The 15,866-nt window shown below is 39.8% G+C and overlaps 1 protein-coding gene across 3 annotated transcripts in view; it reads right to left on the reverse strand.

The window, feature by feature from the left end:
* Window positions 1-2,113: 2,113 nt before the first annotated feature.
* The window catches only part of LOC145447306 (uncharacterized), a 168,161-nt gene continuing 154,408 nt past the window's right edge, over window positions 2,114-15,866 (reverse strand). For all 3 annotated transcript variants that reach the window (XM_080325750.1, XM_080325743.1, XM_080325739.1), the window contains exons 32-40: window positions 7,381-7,467; window positions 5,900-6,029; window positions 5,430-5,587; window positions 5,185-5,366; window positions 4,171-4,296; window positions 3,605-3,706; window positions 3,319-3,537; window positions 3,040-3,197; window positions 2,114-2,418 (exon numbers count right to left, since the gene is read on the reverse strand). In XM_080325750.1, the coding sequence (XP_080181876.1) occupies window positions 2,231-2,418; window positions 3,040-3,197; window positions 3,319-3,537; window positions 3,605-3,706; window positions 4,171-4,296; window positions 5,185-5,366; window positions 5,430-5,587; window positions 5,900-6,029; window positions 7,381-7,467 (1,350 nt within the window). In that variant the 3' untranslated portion in view covers window positions 2,114-2,230. The remainder of the gene's footprint in view (window positions 2,419-3,039; window positions 3,198-3,318; window positions 3,538-3,604; window positions 3,707-4,170; window positions 4,297-5,184; window positions 5,367-5,429; window positions 5,588-5,899; window positions 6,030-7,380; window positions 7,468-15,866) is intronic.

The following is a 15,866-nucleotide window of genomic DNA, read 5'->3' on the forward strand; positions in this document are numbered from 1 at the left end:
TATTCGTCTGTGTTCTTGTTGATACATATCGCGGGTGGAAACCATATGACACACGTCTTATTTTAAAAGTATCATGTGGCCATATGGCAAGCGCACCCTGGCATTGTACTGCCATCATATTAAAAGGCGTGTTCATCTCGTCTAGTCTTTGTAGATGTTTATTCGTTTCACTTAATCCATTGTTCAGTCACCAAACTAGTGCTTGGTGTTTGCATAGGAAGGTTTCTTTCTAAAGCAGCTTTGTCTATATAAATGTCGATAACATTATTGCTTACCGTACGGTCGCGTGTAGATTGATTATTATCAAATCTCAAAGCAAAACGTTTCAGAAGTACTGACCTAAGCATTACGTATTAGTTTTAAGATGTTAACTGTGGAAGAATAGATAATTACGTCGTTTTTGTGATGCGGGAAGTACATGCGCTCACAAAATATATAACCTGTTATATATCTTGTACCAACATTCAAATTCGCTGGCATAGCATCCGTCGCATGTAACGATTCATACTCTCAATGCTATCTGGCTCGGCATGCACTTTCATGCCCGCGTTATGATGTCATTGTGGTGCAGTGCAGTACAACAAACCAAATTTCTGAAACGCAGAACGGAAAACATAGTGCATCACTACACGCTGTCATTATAGTTATCAAACGCAATAAATATCTTGAAGAATACCACACATTCATAATGTCATTCCGATCGAAAATTATGAAGTTGATGAAAGGTTCACGTAGATGAACTTATTTTATGGACGATATAAAATTCTACTCAATTACAGAAGTAGCAATTTCTGAGAAATGTCAAAAGTAGTTCAAGTAGAAATGAAATTTGAAAGTTTGAAAAATAGTCTAGCAAGTATTTAAAAACGTCTGTCTTGTGATCATGTGAGGCAAAATGAGGCAGTTATCAATATGTGTTATGAAACCGCGTCGCTTTGTATATTGTTCCCTCTGATTATCAGGATATACTTCTCTCAGTTGTCTGAATATGGTATATTCATTTAGGGCTGCGATGTCGAGCAGATTTTAAAGACAACTAGAGGTCATCCGCGGGTTTGTCATTTGCAAGTATATGTTTGAACCATTTGGATCAACCAAGTCAACCTCAATCTTTGTGTTGTTATTGCAAGCGAAAGTGTTAGCAAGCCAGAATCATCGTATTTCCTAGGTCAATTTGCTGCGGGTCAAAAAGTCCCCTATTATGCATTTCGGGGTATTTTATGAAAAATGCATTTTTCTTGTCAAAGGTAAATTTTTACAAAACAACTGTTTTCACATCATGTCTAAGTATAAAAAGCTTAGAAAGTCAAGATAATCCAGGAGTTAATTCGCAATATGTGTTAAGCAGTTATGATGAATTGCTCCGATTGGGTCATTTTGACCCCTGTTATGCATTTTAGAGTTACCAAGACAAAGCTACGTTCCAATCTAACTGATTTTCACGTGCAGTCATTACGAAAGGTTTCTACATACGACATGCAGCCGGAATTCAAAGAAAAAGTTGGCACCTTTCATTGACCACAGATGACTGATTGACTACAACAGCTATTGAAGTACATTAGGTTGATAAATTCATCAAATACTGTGTTTGGTGTCTATGTTTTAAACTTGAAGTTAAACACGATTTATTCCTTGTATAGGTGGATAAATGCGCGATTCATGTATCAATTTGGTAATCCGGCCCGCCGAGTACTTCATTTTCCCACATCAGGCCCGCCGACCGGAAAAGTTGCCCGTCCCTGCGTTAGGCCGTTATCAGGAGGGGTCATGTTCGAAATTGTAAGATAGATCTTCGTGACTAGCATAACATTATTAGGGGCACTACAAATATGTGCATGTGCATTTCCTTACCATGTCGGAGTATATTCAGTTCGCGTGATACACGGGACTACACAGCCTAGAAAGTATATATTTCTTATGAAAAGGGTGTAAGTGGATGCAGTCTAGATATAAAACGACTGGAGTAAGTACAGTGAAAGTAGGTAAAACCTTCAGGAATGTTCCGAAAAATTACCTGTACGTCGCAAGCAACTATCTCCGGTGAGCACCCATAAAATGTGACTACCTGCCATCTGAATAACCCGCTGAGAAATCGAATGATCTTAAAGCCAAATTCTTTACATGATCATTTATTCTGAGGATTGATGACGGACATTTTATCTCCATTTTACAAGTATATAATTCAGTGTCCGCAACACTTTGGTCACAGCTCCTGTCCCAGCATTACACTTCATCGCTCCGTCATTGACACCGCCTCGGTCTGACCCGGAGCCGCAGCCGGTTGCGGTCTTACGATTCTCGTTATCTTGTTCCAAATTATTTCAGGGAGATCCGAATAGAGCAGCGGATTTAACCCACTATTTATTGGCACGATCAGCAAACCTGCCGGCAGATACACATCTTTCGGTATGTCAACCCCTGTACGAAATAGAAAAGATGTGTGCATTAGTAATTTATTGATTGTTTTATTGACTAAATCCTAGAGCTGAAATATCGGTGAACTGAAAACGTGTGAATTCCTGATTTACAAAGTGGATATTGACACGATTTTAACGGGGAAGCATCTCCATTGTGGTGGGTGGAATATGCAGGATGTCGAATGGAGGAAAGTTTCGGATTATCATGTACATTTTTATCAACCAATGGACGAGATTATAATGAATATGCAGAATCGCTACATCGATAAAAGTCGTTTTCGTTCAGCAAAATGCATATGAGGAGCAAAGGCGTCTCCTGTTTAGAATATAGCGTTCATAAAGATTTGAATAATAGGAAAAAGTATATTCTCATCAGAACATACCGCATGAACTCTTGTCCAGTTAAAATGTTTTGAGCCATTCGAAAGACATTTCAGGAATCTACGTAAGCATTGTAAAAGTGTAAAAAGTACGAAGCTAACATTTTTTATAGTCACAGTCCGGTAATATGTCTTACTGGACTATTTGTATATTCTGAAGTGAAATCAACAAGCTATTTTGGCACGGGTACCGCCCATCACGCTTTTATACTTATAGCATATGCTAAACGTGCTCTACTCACCATTGAAACTCAAGAAACCGATGATACAAATCGGTATCCAGCAAAGGAAATCAGATATCACTATTCTTGTCAGCTTGCGTTGTAGTCTCCTGCTTTCCTTATTATTCTTATTTTCGCTGGAGTTCGCCTCAATCGCGGTGGAAGTGACCATGGCGTGTCTGCAAAAATAGGGTTGCATATGATAAAGTCGACCCCGAACTACAAACGGGATAAGTATTCGACCACGTTCAGCGTAAGCTACTTAATTATTCCCGTCAACTTGGAACGACAATGCTTTACCTGAACAATAGAACGTAGCAAACGAGCATGTACAGAAAAGCTACGAAATTCAGCAGCAGCAGAAAGAATGAATATCCCCAAGCCCTGTCCACGGATGGATCGGGGAAAAAAGTCGGCAGACAAACACCGTGACTCGAATAGTAGCCGAATTCGTACGCCACTGTCATGTTCGGGTTTACGTCAAGAATCATATTCTTTAATCGATCCCACTCGGTAGATCTGAAAATTAATTTGAAGAACTTATTAAAGGGTTAACTATAATATTAGCTCATGCTGCTATACGTACTCATCTTGAGGCTGGGTGGTAGTTTCGATTAGGCTGAGCCACTTATCCATATACTGAATATCATGATACTTTAAAACCTTGAACATTCGGTTTTCGTTGAACCTTTAATATGAGAATATATGAGCATAAAAGTTGAGAAACAATTGGTGTGCGGGTAGCGCACCCTTTAGTTATGCGATCGCAAACACGTCATTAAATTACGGTAACATGTCTTTAACCCCCGATCAACTACAAAGTTTTGTAGGCGAATTATGTAGCAATTATTAATACCAACGTCATCTTGAAAATGTTGGAATTTCTTTATCTGTTGAATTATGGCATATGTCATTTTCAGTCAGGTCAAGGTGTTATTTGCAGCTGTAAAAATAGATGTAAATAGTTTCCGATGTGAACTATGTGATAACTCACAACATTCCCATTTTTGACCTCAAAATCAATTACAGTAATCCTACCGTGATCATAAAGTACGAAATACAAAATTTGAAATGTTGCAGCCACAGAATATTACAATGCGTCACAAGTATATACAAGCGTGTTCAGTCGCGCAAATATGAGTGAATACTTACGTAATGCTGCTCACAAAGTAATCTTCAATATGTGGAATAAGGGGGATTATGCCAAGCAATATCGATACAAACCATGAAATCGAAACTGCCATGGTTGCGACCACAAGGCCTGGCCGAGAAAACGGTCTGAAAACAATGATAATCATCTGAAAATCGTGGATATATTAATACATGATCTTCCAAATTATTGGCATTTGAACGATATATTCACAACTCACAACTATGAAACATCATAAAAGTGACAAACATTACAAGGTCTACCCGCAATCAAGAATGCTGCTGAATAGATGTTTACTGCCATTTTCATAGTTATTTTCTTCGATTTTCTCACAGTATGCATACTAAGGCTGCAGCACAGATGCGTTGATTCATGAGTCGCATTATGATGCATGGTATCCTACAATGGTGTGGACACAACGAAAGTGCATTGCCTTTCTGCCGATTGAGCACTCTCTCTCACTCTTGTCGTTGTTGTTCACTTGCTCCTGAGCTGCGGAATCGTTTCTCCAGAAAGTTTCACGACGCCACAATGCCAAACTTTGTCTGAATGCTGAACTCAAGGCCACGAGTACAAAAATATTTATATCACTGTAATCAGTACCATGGTGGTTTTGATTGACATCATTTGTGCCAAATTTTGTGCTCGTCACGGCCGTTAATTGACTTCGGAATAAATAGAGATAATGTCGTAACCAAATCGCTGAGCAAATCGCAATTTTTGTGGAAACACCATTTCCGTGAGTTACTGACGGAAAAGCCGAGCTGTACCCTTGGCATTATTTGACTTGTGACGAACAACAGGGTCAATATCTCAAACATCGACATCCTTATTACAGTTATGATACCATAACAGATGGTACTCGACAAATCATCTCGATTCGAAATGAAATATTCTACTTGTGATCGAATCGACCAGACACGCCAATTTAGACGGCAAGAAATACAACCCTGCGTTACACTTATCCCTGTTCGAGAGTTGCCTAAATATTTCAGCATAGAGGAAGCAACACAAACCTCATAACAGAGTATAGTCTGTGGCTTGCAATGATTACCATTGTGAAGACGGATTGCTCGGACCCAATAAGCATGATCGCACCCAATGCTGAACAAGTGCTACTACTTCTCCATTCACGATCGACTTGACAATAGTCGCTGTCAGTTTGCGAAGCCTTTATGGATATCGAAAATGCATAAATCTATAAAAAGTCATACTTATTGTAGATTTCTGATAGCAAATGGCACTTAAATCCTATACTCACCCCCACCAGTAAATCAGAGAATGATAGACTTAATATCAATCTGCTAATGAGCTTGGTTCGTCTCGAAGTGCTTGCCACGTTATCGGACATCATTGGTTTGATCACCGCTTGCATGGTAGTCACTATCACGGCCGTACACCCGATCACCGCCCCTAAGCCTGAGAAAAATAAACAGCACTCATGATAATTGTGGTTAGCTATTCTACGTTCGGATTTTGCGTTCGTTGTCGCTTAATTAATTGCCACAGTAATATGGACAGCATAAACTTTAAAAGTCGTAATTTTGTTCACAGTTTCAACACCAAAGTGGTTTGATCCTAGCGATACATTACTACTTCCTAAAATAAAAAATATCGTTCCATTCGGCGAGTCATTGATCATCAATTTTATTGTATCAGCACAACTAGCTTCTCTGATAATGTCACAATAATTGCAAATTCGCTAGAGTAACATCTTGTCGACCGGCTTACTTATTATCCAACTTAGCGCAAGAATCGCTTTACTGGTTATCATCGACTTTTCGTCGGAAAAAGCACTTTCAATGCATCCTGGCTGACATTCATCTATTCCGGACTTGCAATCTTTAATTCCGTCGCACACCTGTAGATGATTGTCGAAATTTGAATCGCGTTGATGTTGACTTCACGTCAGCAGCCGCAGATAGAACATGCATGTAGTGTATATCAATTAATATCTTGCGATTCCGTAAAGTTTGTTGATCCCACCATCGACATTACTTAAACAAATATTTGCCGCAGCACTGGCTGAATCGAATTGTACATATCTGTTATTTGTAATTTTTCAAATCGACGAAGGTATCAGTTCATTTTAATGTTTTCTTTCTGTTATTAACCCGTTTACTTGATCAGTGTTTTCCATTTTCTTAGTATGATGGTGTATAGCGATTTATTTTAACCGAACATCTATGAAAGACTCATGCGTCATATAGTTAATATGTTATGTCGGGTCTCACAATCATTCACTAATCAAGCGTCACCTGCTTGACGCATGACCTTTGTTTCTTGCTTCTATATACAATGCCATTAATCCTTGAACCACCAGCAGAAGCCTGCATCTACGACCTACGTCATGTGTCATCATGTGCTGATTTACTGCCAAAATTTACCGCACAAATTTTGATTCGACTCAATAACCGTTTTTACTACGCCTCACGATAAAAGTTGAGTTGGATGCAGGGTTGCAATGACTCGAGTCACGATTTTCTGATGACTCGATTTGACTCGAGTCATTTTCTCAAAATACGGAAATGACTCGACTCGAGTCAATCTGTGTATTGACTCAACTTGGACTCGAGTCATTGCGCATGACTCGAGCCGAGTCATATGACTAAAGACTCAGACGGCCAAGACCGACATTTCATTGTAATTTCGAAGAATAGTAAAATAACCACCCTATTGTGATTTCGTCTATTGGTACTGGTACTTGAAAATGCGACCGGAAACTGTTAAAAGTGAGGAAAATCAGTATATAATAAATGCGAGCCATTCGATATCACCAAACAGAGTTACAAAGGTGGCTTTAACAAGACTTCAACTGGAAACCGAGCAGTCAACACAATGACTTGGACTCGGACTCGAGTCATAATACCATGACTCGGACTCGAACCTCTGCTCGATGACTTGGACTCGGACTAGACTCGGTGGTGAATTGGAAATGACTCGACTTGACTCGAGTCAAAACTATAAAAGTGAGATTGACTTGTGACTCGGAGCCTTGTGACTTGGTTTCAACCCTGGTTGGATGTATGCAAAATCGTGAAGGAACTATATAGGGCTTTCGGCGAATAAAGAGTGAAATGAAGTTTGAACTTCCTGAATTGCTCTTAACTCGTGTTAAGGGATCTGTGGAAATTAATTATATATCTTTTAAAACCTGATTGAATTTTCGCCCACGAATTTCAATAGATTTTACACTAAACATTAAGCCTTACGTTATCTCGTGAAATATATTGCAGATTTCCGTCATCTTTACAGCTGAAATGGGGACATCCTTCCTCGTCCGAAGCATTATCGCAATCCTAAAAAGGTTGGCAGAATTATTTGCCGGGTACTATAGATTCTGGACGATAATCATTCTGTTCTTCGCCTACAGCAGAGGTCGGGAACCTTTTTCGTCGATTAAAACCATAATAATCCAATATTTCCAATTGTAATTTTGAAGGAGCCATACTATGCCAATTAAGTGTTGTGCTACAATTGAAGATTCGCGACGTCGGATGGCACAAAATCGAACTTCACAACATGGGGGTTGTCATGTGCCATATCATATGTGTACAAACTAATATGATGTTATATCACCTACACTATTCAAGCCGTTTGAGTGATATTTGAGCGTGCAACACTAGGTAAAACGACCGTAGACCACTTAAAGGGGCACTGCACTCAAAAAATGATGTGGTCTCAAATTGAAGGGCAGATCGAAAAAAAAATTTTGGCCGCAGCCGTTTTCTTCAGAACGCCACCGTAATGGAGCTGCAATTTATTGAAATTTCCAGAGTTGCACCCGGCTGCAGCAGTCACGGCTCCGGGTAATTTCCTAACCCGTTACATGGCACAATGACTTCATCGCCGCACTTGCTCGACGCGATTACGCAGACGAACTTTAGATAGTTTTCTGTCGATGTTATGAAGGACTCATGTCTTGCACACCAAGGCGGCGCTCAACGTACGGTTTTAGGTCAGGAGGATTTGTGTCTGGAGCTTGTCATGACTCTATAGTATTTGCCGGTTGAATGATACTGAGATGCCGTTACAGTTGTACATTGATGCAGATACAGCTGTCATTTTCAAGATGTATTAATGACTGCACAGTGCACAACCTTTTGGAGTAGTGGTCTTGCGGAAGAGACAGACACAGGATATTTTTCATCATTTACCCATGGCATAGCAACCATCTTGATACGGTCTAGTTTACTTGTTCAAGACACAGATGTATAGATAATCAACACGAAAATAACATTATTTCATTCTCATCAAAGTTCCAATATTGTTGTGGAAATTTTTATCGTATCATTGTTGTTCTCAGTTTCACAAACGAATCTTCTGTCTCTATCAGTTCATTCATGCAATTCCTTTGACACGTAGTTAACATAAAATTGGTTAAAAATTATTAATGGTATGGATGAAGATTTTGTTGATGAATTAACTTCTGATGAAGATACGGATGTGGAAGATTTCGATGATAACACGATATTTGGTGAGAGCCTGCCGTATCAATTCGAGCCACAATATTCAGAGGAGGAATTCGCCCGTCTTGTTGCAACTATAGAAGCACAAACTCATGTCTCTGTAAGTATTGTACCTGTGTTTCTTGAATGCAATTTATCAATCTCATTGTATTGGTCAAAGGAATCGTCAGAAAACCAGAGTCAACTTCGGACACTTGACAACAATGAATGGTGCAGTTGCTTGAACTGTGCATCCATGACAAACCAGAACGAGCGCGTCTGCTGCAGGGAAATACAACAAATAATGGAGCTTCTGGGGAATGGAGGGTCGACTTGCATAACAGAACATGACGATTTTCTCCTACATAGCCTATACATCCCTCCATTCTTGAAACGTTTTTCAAAGTGAACAGAAAAAATTGGAATAATAACAATCAACCACATGGTCCTGGCAGAAGGTTTTCTAACAAGTGGGTCCTAGAATATTTTGTGTTGTTTATTATTGGACCTATATGTATGCGACAGGGTCTTGGGACTTGTCACGGTTCCTGGATATAAACGGCAATTTCCTGCATTCTTTACATTTTCTCGCATGCTTTTATATAAATGCCTACACTTTATAAATTGGGAGCATTATACTCTCCGTCATATATATGCTGCTATTACTTATCAGCACTTTTTTTATTGCTGCAATATACTTTGATATTTTCCAATTGCAGACAATATCGCTTGGTGTCTTCCCGACACACACTGGAATGGATTATTGATGGTGACGTTTTGGGTAGCAAAAACAGGATGCCCTTGCCAGCCTGCATCGTGACTGCTATAAGGAAAAAGTACCCTAGTAATGATGGACTGTATGTCGGTTTCAAATGGCCGATAGAAAACGAACTGTGATTGATAATACTGCGGCTATGCTATATAAGTCGAAATCAGTTCTGTTACTGTATTACTAGACAGTGAACTGGAACTGTTTACATTGGCATTCACAGGCCAATACCTTCGCTGGAATTCATTTAGTCCTCGACGCAGAAAAATTAACCTCATAGGCACACTCGTGCATAGAGCGTTGATGATATGTTCGGGTAACAAACTGAGTTTAGAACTTGACTACATCCGAAAAATCTTACTTGATAACGGTTACCCTGAACACGTCATCAGCCGCGGCATGGAGAGGAAATTAACGCAATTCAACGCAGAAAAACGAACAGAGCCCACCGCACGAACAATAAAAGATGATAATATCCATCTACCTTGGATTGGCCCCATTTCCACCCGCTTTGAAAAACAATTGATTTCTGCTGTCAGTAAATGTTACGACACAGTCAAAACCAATGTGATTTTCACAACAACACAACTGCTCCCTTCAACACGTAAAGACGTGCTTCCTGCACTTCAACAAAGTAATGTAGTGTACGAATATAGGTGCCACTGTGATTGTGGCTACGTGGGAAGAACGTCAAGACGTCTGCAGGACCGCATAAACCAACATGTCCCCAGATTTATCAGAACACGTGCGTCACGCGATGTGAAAAGCTCACCCTTAACTCATCCACTTAAGATTGATGCTGATCGATCAAAGGCCATTAATTCTGCCATCGGCAAACATCTGTTGGATAATCCGATTTGTGCGAATAATTATCGAGACGACCGATTTCGAGTCGTAGCGCGAGGCCGTTCACAATTCCATTTGTGTGCCTTGGAATCAACTTTTATCAAAATACACCAATCAAAACTCTGTCAACAAAAGGAGTTCGTGTACCACCTAAAAATAGTACATTGAACGCTCTCTCAATCGAAATTTCATGCTGGTGACGTCATATTTTGTGATACGATTGTTGATATACGATGTTCTTTCCAATTCTCTACTAGTTGCTGACGATTACCCCTGACGAGTGTCAGCCGCAAATATTCGGGTTCATTTCAATATGAATATACTATTTAATTGTTTACATTGTATATTCCACGAATGGCTGCTGTGCCTGATACATCACTACTTTGCTTGCTCGTTATTTATTAAAATAAATAATAAAAAAGAAACATCCGAGGACTATATAGCCGACTATATAGCCAGGGTATTACAACGGGGCAGTCAGGCAGTGTGGAAGAATGAAATTGAGCTAGTAAGCTACGCAGCACTGCACCACATGCCATTCAACTCGAAGATAGGGATGTATTGTAAGTAAGTCACGTTCTAGAACGACGTTTTGAAAGTAATTCCTCTTTAGAGGGGGCTGGTTCTGGTGCAATGCTGACTGGATGCACACTTCTTGAAATGTTACTGGGAAAGTTGATGCCAGTGCGATTCTCAGTAGTTCGCCTCAAAAGCTCTCTCGCATAGTGGTTTGTCTTCATTTCATACATGTTCTTCAAGATCCACTCTTTTGCTGACCGAGAGTAACTTTTTTGTATCGTGGAGCACATGCTCAAAACTATAGTCAATTTGTGATCTGTTACGTTCTTGGTTTTATAGAACTTCATTGTAAGATCCAACGAAGGTACAGCTTCTGTCAATAAATACAAAGGAACATTTTATAAATATACACAAGAGTTTGCTAGAGATGATTGCCACCAACCCTTTTTAAGTCGTCGACGCTTGCTAGTTCCTTTACGATGACGAATAAAATCGCTTTTCTTGAAATGCTTACTGCATACAAAAATATTTTCTGCTGTATCTTGGTCGACGAGATTCCTATGGCACTAAACCACTGTCGTCTTTGTGCAATTTCAGAAGGAATTTTATGAAGAGTATGCGATTCGTCATTCCTTTTGACATCACACGATGTAACGGCACAACTTCTCCATGTCATTGCAGCTTGCTATAATGTCAATGTATATTCTATATACTATTACGAAGACTCTGAATAGAGCAAGACAATACCGTTGACAAGTGCTTCTCAACCTTTTTGGGCTCCATTCAAAAACAATTTAATTCGCACAAGCCAGCTGGAATTTATTACACAAAAAGAAAATGAAAAGTTTATCACTTTTTGTATTTGTAGACCTTCCTGTAGGTACAGAGCGTCATTATTTCACATTTAGTGTATCGTATTGCTGATTAATCCGATACCAAATCACTGCAGTAGAAAAATCACAGATATCGCACTTCCGCTGTTCTCAAGGTCTTCGTTGCTTTTTCTGCGGGTATCGTGCACTTACTTCTTTCGAAGCTTAAAGGGCGAACCCATGAACAATATTCACTCGCAACAATATCACTTTTCCACTAAATCGACGTATTATGTCAACGCTATATGAATGTGTGCCGAAATTCCAATACTTTGCATTCAAATCAACACTGGCATCGCACACTATTTCCTACAAAGTAGGGTTATCATATTTTGGATTCGGGAAAGGAGGACGTTCGCACAAGTACGAACCGTCACACAGGCAGCGTTGCCAACTTCGGCTGGACAAAAGTCACTAAAACTGGTGTCGAAAATCGCTAGATGTCGCTAAATCTTGAAACAAAATCACTAGAAAAAGTCGCTAAATCTTATTCTAATTCCTGCAGTTGTTGAATTTAACCAGGCGATTCATATCTTCCATACATTTTTGTTAGCAATATGGTAATCCTCTGTTTCAAACGCCATTTATCGTATTTCTAGTTAATAATACGCAAGAGTCATGTCAGTCAACTCAAAGCGGGACAAAATGTGCGGTACATTTCAACAAACCATAACGTTCTGCGTGATCACTGACCAGGTTTGCAGTCATCACTCACTATATAGGCGTTACACAAACTGCCACTGAAGGGAATTTGAAGTGAAAAGCATCGTAGATATACAGGTGCCTTGCTCGATGCGTCCGTGAATACGTGAAATACGATCAATGATATATAATATACATTGATGCAATATAGGCCTACTGATAATTGCGGAAACGTGCTTGCCTTCCCTTAACTGGATGGGAGGGGAGTACTTGAACACGACATGACTCTCACCGGGTTTGGCGGTCACCATAAGTGCGACGTGCACTTTAAACACTGATACTGGCGGCTGATCATCCAATCATCTTTTTCTATTTCCCTATCATCCATCGAAAGTACGCAACATAATCTTATATTGTTTTGATTGGTCTTACACAAATATGATATAAAACTTTGTTAGTGTGTATTCAAGCAATTTGGGGGAGGGCGATTTAAACCCGTTAGTCGGATCTCTATATTGATACGAATAGTGTTATAGTACTGATTAGGACTGGGCACAATGATTCTAATACTCGAATCTGAATCGAGTATAAATTTTAATGATTCGAGTCGAGTGGTAAAAGACATTTTTTCGAGTACTGAAATTATGCGCTCATCGCCACTGAAAGTTAATTTAACGGGAATTGTAGTTTCGATACTTATTTTCCACTGTGGGGGCCTTGAAACCTTGATTGGCCGTATCGCAGCATACGAAACATATAGTGCAAAGCTACGACTGGAAATAACACATTTCAGAAGTCTTTATCATCTCAACAACTTTGTCACAAAGTGCAGTGAAATCGATATGGTCGAAAAATACCACAGTCTCGTAAATGTGATAGATAACGGGCATTGTATTGCTTGTGGTGGCAGAAATATCATATGAATGACGGTATGATCGTATGACGTCAAAATGAGTGATACTCGAATACTCGACTCGAAGCAAACTACTCGATTCAGAATAGAATCACTGAGGTGCTCGATTTTGCCCAGCCCTAGTACTGATACTGTTACGTCTCGTCAGGGATATCTATAATTAGAAATCCCTAGACGCGTGTATGGGTCAAAAGTCTGATGCAAAATAGTTTTATCAGTTATCTTGTAACTCGCGATCTCAGTTTTAGAGCAATTGGGAATCCTATCTTTGTCCGACGTGGGCATAAAGAATTTTAATTCACATATTGGAACTTGTACAGCAAATTTCATTGAGAGAGCATGATTGTGGTTACTCGTAATGTATTGGGTGTCATTGGATCTGGATCTTGACAAGTTCGGCGAATTTGGCGATTTTTATGGCTGGAAAAGTTATGGTCAACTATTCGCTCCCATGACCAGGAAAGTCAGTTGACGTCCCTGTCCAGTGTCCTTGCACGCGAACGCGACCTGAATGCAGATCGGCGATGCGTGCTGAGGTTGTGATGCGCATATATGATATGATGAAGGCTGAACGTGCATGATGTTTGCTGCTCAAAACTAATTGATATCAAATATTTTTGAAAAAAATCGCTAGAATATCGCTAAATGTTTTTAAAAAGTCGCTAGATTTATCGCTAGTCGCTAGATCGATATTTTTTGTCGCTAAACCGAGTGAGAAATCGCTAGATCTAGCGACAAAATCGCTAAATTGGCAACACTGCACACAGGTTGAAAAGCACTTTATGCTGTAGCCGTTTTTCAGGGTAACAGTAATTTCTTATCCACAACACGAATACCACCAGTCAGGGTTCCCCATGAACATGACAGAATTCATGACATTCAAAATTGGTGGTTCGGGTACTGTATAGGAAAATTCATCATCCCAAACCAAAATCCAACGGTACGCAAACCTAACCTCAACACACAACTCCGCAGCTGACCCTAAAACATATATATTCATTATATTGTAATCTTACTAATCCCCAAGCCATAATTTTAAGATGCTCTCAAACCCTCATCTTATGATTCTCCAGCCTGAATGCGAAACCAATTATGACCGCTCTGAATTTTGAAATGTTCAGAGGGCACACTGATTGGTAATGGTAATGTTTTATACATAACATAAGAATAGGACATGATCTATTCCTGCCCTCAAGAAATAGAATACACTAGGCCCGATTAATAGAAAATCTACTGACTGAATATCGTCCGTGGAACGCCGTATCTACACCACCTTGGCGTGTAAGACATATTTGCTTCATAACATCGGCTGACAACTATCTGAAGTTCGTCCTCTGCGTGACTGCGTAATCGCGTCGAGCAAGTGCGACGATGAAGTCATTGTGCCATGTAACGGGTTAAGAAATTACCCGGAGCCGCGACAGCTGCAGCCGGGTGCAACTCTGGAAATTTCAATAAATTGCAGCTCCATTACGGTGGCGTTCTGAAGAAAACGGCTGCGGCCAAAAATTTCTTTTCGATCTGCCCTTCAATTTGAGACCACATCATTTTTTGAGTGCAGTGCCCCTTCAATCTTATCTACAGGGGTTGTGAACCTAGCTGCTCGTTTCCATTTATCTCCGTGAGAGCCATATGATATTCCACAGAACTTATTGTTATAATTAACTACATTTTAAAGCAAAACCAACATTAAATCTAATGTTAAATATACGGCAACACGCTTTTTAGAGTTGAGCGCCTTTCCAAGGTACCGGAGCAGCATGCGTGGTGTAACGCATGGTTCAATCAGTACTCGGAGCCTAAATAATACCTTCCGCGACCGGGAATATTGTAAAATGATATTATTCAGTTGACTTTACTACGGAACTGTCGAATTATTCGGCGGTAATTTTACGTTTCTCTACAGGCATACATTCAGACGACAGCGCGAGCATGTTGCCAAGTAATCGGTACTATAGATGTTTGTAATTGTAATCGGGAGTATCACTTCCGAGGGCGTTCATTTCACGACGAATATTAGGAAGACAATGGGCGATTTGGAAACCTAATTGTCATACAGGCGTCGCCATGTCTGCTTTTCTCTCCGATCAATCAACGTATCACGCAATCCATGTTTTCAAGGCGTGTGATATAGAGTATAGCAAATTCGTGATTGAGATTGCTTGTAACTTTGTTTTTTTGTTAACAATTATACAAAATACGTACCAACCTAGACGTATTAGAATTGTCCGATGTAGACCCTAGAAAACTTGACAGTGTCGTATATGCCCTATTACTAATAAATTATTATTTGCATAGCAACCTCGTCATACCCCTGTATGGACCTCATAAAAGACTTATCTCAGCCACCTCAAGAATATTCATTCCTATTGTTATGAAATTGCAGCAATATTGATACATAATATGGGAATTAGGTGCCAAAGAGCTAAAGAGTCATATCATACCATCAAAAGAGCCATATATGACTCCCGAGCCATGGGTTCCCGACCACTGGCTGACAGCAAAGCCTCACTGAGACGCCTAACTGGGCACCGTTGGCATAATAGTCAATCGAATGATCGTATATGACCCTAATGACCATAAAACGCAACGCTATACTGATGCTATAAAATGCATATCATCAATTTCGCCAACGGCACTTTCCTAACGGTGCACCTGTACCAGCTGCACAATTTATGATCATGTCATT

This window comes from Botryllus schlosseri, chromosome 1, assembly GCF_051294905.1.
Source record: "Botryllus schlosseri isolate E-star chromosome 1, Bs_hap1, whole genome shotgun sequence".
Taxonomy (NCBI): Eukaryota; Metazoa; Chordata; class Ascidiacea; order Stolidobranchia; family Styelidae; genus Botryllus; species Botryllus schlosseri.